This window comes from Halyomorpha halys, unplaced genomic scaffold (genome assembly GCF_000696795.3).
Source record: "Halyomorpha halys isolate HHAL.00 unplaced genomic scaffold, Hhal_1.1 Scaffold783.1, whole genome shotgun sequence".
Classification (NCBI taxonomy): domain Eukaryota; kingdom Metazoa; phylum Arthropoda; class Insecta; order Hemiptera; family Pentatomidae; genus Halyomorpha; species Halyomorpha halys.
The window spans coordinates 171,859-181,194 of record NW_027110563.1 but is presented as its reverse complement, the minus strand read 5'-3'; the positions used below and the strand labels follow the sequence as shown (position 1 = coordinate 181,194).

Here is a 9,336-nt window from a genome sequence, read left to right as displayed (position 1 = left end):
ATGAGATGAAGGACAAAAGGGATATGTAGGTCATGGTGTAGTGTTCTGTTGGAAACGTAGTAGGGTGCATTAACTATGGTTCTAAGGATTTTGGATTGGAAGGATTGGATACGTTTGATGTTCGACGGTTTAGCTGTTCCCCAAAGTTCAAGTCCGTAGGTCCAGATAGGATTTACAAATTAACAGTAAAATCTTGATAATGGGCAGAAAAGCCCGAAACGTTGTTCTGATGCCATAATGAATAAAGAAGCAAAGGAAAAGGGTATTGCATTCCTGTAAAGAAAATGAATAAAGTTTTAACAAAAAAAAAAAGAAAAAGCTTTGGAACTTAGTTTGTAGGACTACAGCTGATTATTTATATTTTAAAGTTAGTTTAATACATTTTTACATATTTTCTTGTTGATTTATTAAAATACATAAAGTTATAATGGAAAATTCAATAGAGTCGTGATTCCAGGGCTCTGTTTCATAATGAAAGCTAACAGTATTAGTTCATTGTACAAGTGTAGAAACTAGTCTGGTAATAATACTAATACTTATTTTTTTCATGATAGGGATGACTATTAGTAATATTACAGAAATTAAAAACTACTAAAGTAAGGTTACTATTGTACAAGTCAGTGTAATTAAATTAAGACAAATCAACAAGACTAATAATATTAGTTTGTACTTTATTATGAAACAGGGCCCAGGTGTATAAATTATATTTCGAATTTATAATTATTTCTAACTGCGAGCTAATGGAGAGTGTTCTTCTTTTTCGACATTAACGCATGCAAAAAGTGAGTAAGGCACGTGTCTTGTATCACCTTGGTTGAGAGGTGTTGAGGTGGTTAGAACATATAGACTGTCCTGAAACGTAACATGTAATTCGATCCTTCATTTATGTTCCGTGATGTGTTTGCTCTTGCCATATTGATCAAGTGATACTAAATTAACCGGGATATGTCCTTTTCAAATTATCAAAGCTCTGGAATCATGTGAATGTATCATGTTCTGTTTCTATTTCTCTTTATTTCCTTCAAAAATCTTTTATATGATGCGTGTAGTTTTAATAAATGTATGTTAATTAAAATAAAGCAATGCTTGATGGCTTAAGAGGAACATTGGCTCACCGTCGAGACTTCCTTTAATGTAAAACAATAAATTCTTAACACTTTGACCGCGGCTTGACGCTAGCCGTGGTGTTTTGGGAGTATGTATGACGATAAGGTATCGTAAAGGGGAGTCACAGAAGTTCGTACAGACTAGGCTCAGAATAGGCTCACCCACTCCTATCTTATCTCAAAACAAACGTCTCCACAATGTCAATATTGTAAAAACAATTTGACAATTAACCATATCTTCCAAGAATGCCCATATGATAAAACCATAAAATTATTATTTCACTTTTTAAGATCAAAAGGCTTATTAGAACAAATATAAATTCGAAGAGACGAAAATTAAAATAATACTTTTTTTTTTTTAATAAATAAAATAAATTTAAGTATAATTAAATAATAAGTAAATGACGTTGATGACCAAATGATGTTTTAGGCCATTAAACAAAAACAAACAAACAAGTGAGGTCACTTTTTCAGTTTCGCTTACCTATATAAGGAATATATAGGTAAGGGAAAAGCATTTTTGAAAAATTTCGAATTCGAGTTTTCGACGGAAATACATGTTCTTAGGTCCACTGAGTCAGTGTGAGTCGCTAGTAGACTTCAGCCGAATCGTGCTTTGGTATGTAGGAGATGTTATATTGTAGTTGATGCTTTGGTGTAGGAGATGATTTTGTTGTAGGCGATGCTTTGGTATGTAGGAGATGATTATATTGTAGGCGATGCTTTGGTATGTAGGAGATGATTATATTGTAGTTGATGCTTTGGTATGTAGGAGATGTTATATTGTAGTTGATGCTTTGGTATGTAGGAGATGATTATATTGTAGTTGATGCTTTGGTATATAGGAGATGTTATATTGTAGTTGATGCTTTGAATGTAGGAGATAATTATATTGTAGTTGATGCTTTGAATGTAGGAAATGTTATATTGTTGTTGATACTTCGTATGTAGGAGATGATTTTGTTGTAGTTGATGCTTTGGTATGTAGGAGATGTTATATTGTAGTTGATGCTTTGAATGTAGGAGATGTTATATTGTTGTTGATACTTTGTATGTAGGAGATGCTTTGATATATAGGAGATGCTTATTTTGTAGAAAATGCTTAGATTCTGCCTTTCCTCCCTTGGTAGATCTATCTGATGAAACATTTCATCTGCTTTAGAACGAAAAGTACGATAGGACTTTAGTCTCTCATTTGCTTTACGACAAGCCAACCAGTGATCCTCTCGTCGCATAAGCTTTTCATATAGACACAGAGTAGATTTCTCTTTCCTATCCTGTAGTGGCTCGAGACCTACTTGGAGTTCCAAGCTGTGTTGTGATTCGCTTTCACTCCGCCAGTGATTACCCGTTTTAGGCTTTATTTGAACTTTTTATAATTTTCCTAACGCTGCTTTGGAGAAGGTTATTAAAAGTTCATCTCCATTCTCCAGATTAGGCCGCACGTATGGTTTGTAGGCCGTACTAAGTACGTCCTGGGACGCTCCCCATTTAGTCCCTGCTAGCCTTTTATCAGCATCAATTTGGATTGTCCTCTCCGAGTTGTTTTAGCCAGGTCAGCTTAGAGTCCAGCGTGATCCCTAAATAGCATCATTTATCAGTCCTGGTTAGTTCTCCGCCTTTAAAGTTTAGATAAACATCATGATTTTTATATAGGAAGATGGTCAGGGTTGCGGTCAATAGTGAAACAAAAATAGTTTACAACTATTTATTTTCCAACGTTTCGCCCCACTTTGCAGGGCTTCATCAGGGCTAAAAAGATACAAAATGAAACTATGTTAAGAAAAATGATAGAAATAAAAATAAAAAGATACAATGAAAAGAATAAAAAAAATTTCATTGTATCTTTTTATTTTTATTTCTATCATTTTATCTTAACATAGTTTCATTTTGTATCTTTTTAGCCCTGATGAAGCCCTGCAAAGTGGGGCGAAACATTGGAAAATAAATAGTTGTAAACTATTTTTGTTTCACTATTGACCGCAACCCTGACCATCTTCCTATATATCAATTTTTACGGTCAACTATATATACATATAATCATGGTTTTTAGTTCTAAGGCTGAACATCTGAAAGTTATCTGTAGGCTAACCGTCATTCCATTTCGTGGGCTAACCGTCATTCTATTTCGTGGGTTAACTGTCATTCCATTTTGTGGGTTAACCGTCAATCACGCCGTTTTAAAATTTCAGGCGCTTTTTAAATATTGCTCGATTAAACTTCTCGTTTTTGCAGATATTTCAAAAGTGATATAGGACCCTGGTCGCTTCATAGCTCCTGATGGTCTTAGTGGGGCTGGTCCGGCCGTGGAGGATTGCCTTTTATTATGTTAGTCGTTTAGTTTGTTCATAACTCTATTTAGAGTTTTTTCCAGACCACGCATATTAGAACTTGTTCCCCAGAGTGCTAGATCCGCAAGAAGAAGTACTTGGACCCCAGGGTGGTTAGTTATTATCTTTTCAACTTGATCATTTATCATTATGTTGAAAAAATTACGGACTTAAGACATTCCTGGTTTGCCGTCGTGGTGTACCTTGTTTGCCTCAGAAGTATATTTATATTGGGCTGCGAGAGAGAAAATGGCGTAATAATGAGTCCAAAAAATCTAGTCAAAATGGTCTGTCTTTTTTGTGAACATATTAGCTAAAAAAAAAGTCGTACAAAAGTGAAATTACACATTTAAGGTGAGTATATACTTGGGATGTGAAAACAACCTCTTTGCTAAAATCGACCTACCTTATTTATGGAATCGATTTTTCACATTTTTTCGATTTTATCCAAAACTGCTCCGACGATTTAGATTAACCTAGATTAATCAATGAGGAAAACTATTGGGAAATTAAAAATTTTAAACTCTCCTTTCCCCTAACAGTTGTTATAGCAATATTCAGGTCTTTGAATTAAAAGGCTTATAATGGTAGGCTATAAATTATAATTCCAAGTTATATCTCTTCTTCCTCGTTACATTTCGTAAGTTTAATCTTTTTCCAAATACATCGATAACAGTGGAACAATATTCCTTCAAGGAGCCATTTCAATAATACCCAGGACGGAAGTTCTCTTAAGCCGCCCTCTCGTAGCTGAAGAGGGTATTAGAAGTACGTTCTTTCGATCTTGGAGTGGTTCTATTTCGGTTCCTGTTCGTTTTAGAAAAAAGCTCTACAGTTTCTTCCTCCCCTGCATCATCGAAAATGGTCCGTAGGGGCCCTAGCCCATTCAGCGATAAAAGCATTCAGAACTTACGCAACTCTTGAAAAAACAAAACAATAACACCTGCAATCCAGTACAAAGTGTTTCTAAAAATACGCTGTACTATTGGGTAATGGGAGGTGTTGTAACATAAGCAAATTTACCTGCCCAAATAGCAACAGTTCTACTAGCTCCTATTCGGTAGGGTACTGGTAAAATATTTAAAAAAAGGGAGGACTTGAAAAATGAAAAAATAATTAAATTATAAAGAATCATCATTCCAATTGATATACGAAATTTGATATCGTTACATCATAAACAAATAAAAAAAAATGAATCATGCTATTATTATAAAAAAAAAATACAAGACTGAAACGACAAGAAACTGCTCGTAGATTCCGATTGCTACAACACTTACTTGACAAACGCTCTAAACTTCCCATTCACTACAAAAAATTATTATACACTACGATAATCAGACCATTTTGGACCAATTTGATGCTCCTTATTATGTTACAAGTAAACTCATCCCCAAAGACCTTAACATCCCATTCGTTGCAGATTTGCCCCAAAGCAGATATGCGATTCCAAACTCCTTACCCATCCTGACCCATTAATTCTTAATCTTTCATTCTAACCAATCCCTGATAATCCTCCGATACGTCTAAAAGAAGATGGCTACGGGACCTTCTAATTTTTTTTTTTTGATTATTTATTTATTGTAATTTACAACTGTACAAAATAATACAATAGGTAAATATGTAGTATTTTTCATATACACTTGAAAATCTTGGGAAGGAACCACCCATTGGTGGTACTTCAAACATTAATTTAAACTAGAAGGTCCCGTGGCCATCTTCTTTTTAGACGCCTCGGAGGATTATCAGGGATTGTTAAGGATGAAAGATTAAGAATTAATGGGTTAGGATGGTTAAGGAGTTTGGAATAAAAAGACGCATATCTGTTTTGGGTCAAATCTGCAACGAATGGGATGTTAAGGTCTTTGTGAATGAGTTTATTTGTGACGTAATAAGGAGCATCAACGATTTTACGTAGGATTTTGGATTGTAACGATTGGATGCGGGAAGAATTTGATGGTTTGGTGGAGCCCCAGAGCTCAATTCCATATGTCCAAATTGGTCTGATTATTGTAGTGTATACTAATTTTTGGTAGTGAATGGGAAGTTTAGAGCGTTTGTCAAGTAAGTGTTGTAGCAATCGGAATATACGAGCAGTTTCTTGTCGTTTCAGTCTTGTGTGTGGTATCCAAGTAAGTCTTTGGCAAGATGGAGTCCTAATTATCGAATCTGTTCAACAGGCACCTTCTAATTTAAATTAATGCTTGAAGTACCACCAATGGGTGGTTCCTTCCCAAGATTTTCAAGTGTATATGAAACATTCTACATATTTACTTATTGGATTTATTATTCTGTATAGATGTAAATTACATTAAATCAATTTAAAAAATCTAAAAACTTATTTAATAATGCCAACGTTTCGGCCAGAATTTCTAGCCCCGTAAATTAAAAAAAATCGAAAATCCAATTGATCAGTTAAATATAAGTGATTAATCACTTATATTTCCGATCTCCTAGAAGTAGCCCTGATGAAGGCTAGAAATTCTGGCCGAAACGTTGGCATTATTAAATAGTTTTTGTGCCATTTTCTGACCGCACCCCAACCATCTTCTCGTATAGATTTCTAATTTAGAATTACTATTATAATTACTGAGGACACTTAGTTATCATCCCGTCGACCTTATGTACCGCTGTTGTAGTTTGTAGTCTGCCACCATTAACTGATTCGTATCTATGCGAATTTAGATCCCAACTTCAGCTGAAAATTGCCTGTTGATTTATTGATGTAGTTTAATTTACTCTTGTTTGTAGTTTTGTAACAAAGATTCCTGATAGATTATTAGTTGCGTCCTTTGGAAAGTCTGTGATTATTATATAATATCAATAGTTGCTTCCTTCGGAAAGTCTGTGATTATTATATAATATCAATATGCTAAGGAAAATAAAATGTATGATGAATAGTAAAATTGATAAAAAATAAATTGTAAACATGCCCTTTGGACTTACCCTCTTTTGTAATATGACATCGTCGGCCATCGCTAAACAAGCGACGGAGAGGAGTATGGATACGTAGAGCAACATATTTAAATCTGCAAAGAAAAGAAAAACAGAAATTATTAACATAATGTAATAATCTATTATTATGTTTAATAAAATGTTTAAATATTCGTTACAACGTAAAATATTAATATTTTTAAATATTTAGTAAGAAATTGAATGGAAAAGTGGTGAAAGTAATAACAGCTTACTTTATTGGTTAATTTGATCAATTAATGACTATTATATCAAATTTTTTTTTTAATATAAAGAATCGACCTCAGATTATGAGATGAGTAGAGACAGTGAAATCGATTACGTTGTGTTGAACTAATGTATTCCTAGAACAACATTTGAAACAAGTCCTACAGTCGAGCTTTAAGAACTATTATTCTTCCTTTGCTTAATCCATGTCCACTATCTAGGGTGCCCTTTATTGAGAGGTTTTAAAAGGATTGTCACTACACTCAGTATTGTTCTTTGCATAGAGGTTCCCTTTAAAGAGGTTTGAGAATTGTTTTAGGGCCTGCACCTTCCCAATTCAAATGGTTTTGTTACTCTTTGGCTCTCTGAACGCTATGTAGTTTATTTTACCTTTTGTGTTCAAATGAATAAAGTTGGATTTTTTTTTTATTTCTTAGATTGTATATTTAAAAAAAAATAAAATATACTATTATTGTTATAATAATTATTATAAAATTTCTAAAACAAAACTCTAAGCCTATCTAATATTAGTAAATGATTAACTAGTTAAAGTTTCTTAAATTTCGGAGTTATCAAGGCGAACAATGTCTTTGTTCACAAGATCACATGAATTCAGATCAAAGACAACACATCTCACATTAACAGTTCGATAAGATCGACAAAATATACTGAATATAAATAATATATAAATATCTACTCAATCCTATTCATAGGGAAGGGAGGCAGTGACGCTGGTCTGGCCCTTAACCAAAATTATCAGATGTAAACCATATGAACTTTTTCCACAAGTCCGTTTCTTTAAATAAAATCTCAATATCTGGAAATTGTTTCGAGTTGGTTTATTTGTAGGAATAAGTTGGCGTATCTTGCAGTTAAAGTAAGTAGTATAGGGTATTTGACCTAGAAAAACAAATTAAAATAATTTTAATCGTTCAAATAAATAAAATTTTATCCATTCTTATTCCATTTATATGCCTGACGTTTCGGCCAATCGGTCATCCTCAAGGACAATCTTAATACAATTTTTGTTTTTTTAAAATTATTTATTTAATGTAATTTACAACTGTACAAAATAATACAATAGGTAAATATGTAGTATGTTTCATATACACTTGAAAATCCTGGGAAGGAACCACCCATTGGTGGTACTTCAAACATTAATTTAAATTAGATCCCGTGGCCATCTTCTTTTCAGACGCCTCGGAGGATTATCATGGATTGTTAAGGATGAAAGATTAAGAATTAATAGGTTAGGATGTTTAAGGAGTTTGGAATGAAAAGACGCATATCTGTTTTGGGTCAAATCTGCTACGAATGGGATGTTAAGGTCTTTGTACATACATGATACAATTTAAAACTAAAACATTTAAAAAACTACTTTTGGCTATTCTGCTCAGGTCATTTCTATGAGTACTCAAATTTCCCTAATTTGTCAATTTTTCACATTAAATTAAAAATTAAAATTATTTATTACAGTCAATAGTAAAATTTATCACAATAATATTTGCAACCTTCCCTACACTACACTAGGAGTGTAGTATTCTATAGGCAGAATAACCGGCATGAAGTAGTTTTTTTAATGTTTTGGTTTTTAAATTGTATTCAGATTGTCCTTGAGGATGGCCGGATTGGCCGAAACGTCGAGCTTATAAATGGAATAAAAATGTTTTGAGACTAAAATAGATAAAATTTTATTAATTTGAACAATATTATCCAGTCTGAAGAAATCGTTAAAAAATATTTTCAATGTTACTGTCAGTCAACTCAGAAACCCAACCATATAGGTTTTAATTAATATAGATATAGGATTAATTATTAATTTTACTTTTAAAAACTTATATTTTTAATCTGTGTACCAAAAGAAGGGAAACGCAACTAGCCATGATGGTTTCATATGTGACGAAATTATTAAGTATTTTGCTTTGAATATAATTTTTGATTATTTTGTATCGAACATAATTCTTCATATTGTTTTCCAACTAGAAGGCAAAATCATTACGATTTTAGTTACTTTAAGTAGGCTTTTGGAATAAATATAATTTCTAATGAACTTGCAATGTTGTATCCTGCATTATATTTAAATCAAAGTTATCTTATTTAAATTATTAGATTAGATGAATATATTATTTAGATTCGATAATAATTTTAGATCCATTCTATCCAGCTTTAAACAGATGTATTCTAGTTTTGACGCTTTGAGAAAAAAATCTTTATAGTGGGAATTTTGCGATTAGGTTCTGCAAAAGATCGATTAGGAATATAACTCATGATCGATAATAGCTCAAATAACAAAGAAAAAAACCAACGACGAAATAAAGTAAAATAACAATAGATAATTCGAGCGTATGTTTACGCCGAAATGACGTTACGCCAAAACAATTGAGACGAAATAGCAATTTTATAAAAAAAAAAAAAAAATTAACTAAATCAGGGGGATTATCATTAACATATAAGCGATATAACACATTTTCCAAAAAATACCTCATTAAATACATTTGAGGAGAAACACTGGAAATTCAAAGGTTCGTAATACAAAATAGTCAAGGATATGAAATTTAAATATTTTACAAAGTAGGAAACATGAGTGTTTTTTTTTTTTAAATGAATTTTAAAAACAGAAACAGTATTAACTTTTTTGTCCTTCATATTTCTTTACTTATTAAATACCAAGAAACTTAATACCTAATTAAAATACCTTTACTCAATAAGTATTAAAATAATTA

The 9,336-nt window shown here is 32.3% G+C and overlaps 1 protein-coding gene across 1 annotated transcript in view; it reads right to left on the bottom strand.

Annotated features, from left to right (window-relative positions):
- CCAP (Crustacean cardioactive peptide) overlaps positions 1-9,336 on the bottom strand; it is an 82,877-nt gene that overhangs the window by 13,354 nt on the left and 60,187 nt on the right. Inside the window, exon 2 of the mRNA XM_014429289.3 lies at positions 6,380-6,462. Coding sequence (XP_014284775.1) covers positions 6,380-6,454 — 75 coding nt within the window. The 5' untranslated portion in view covers positions 6,455-6,462. The remainder of the gene's footprint in view (positions 1-6,379; positions 6,463-9,336) is intronic.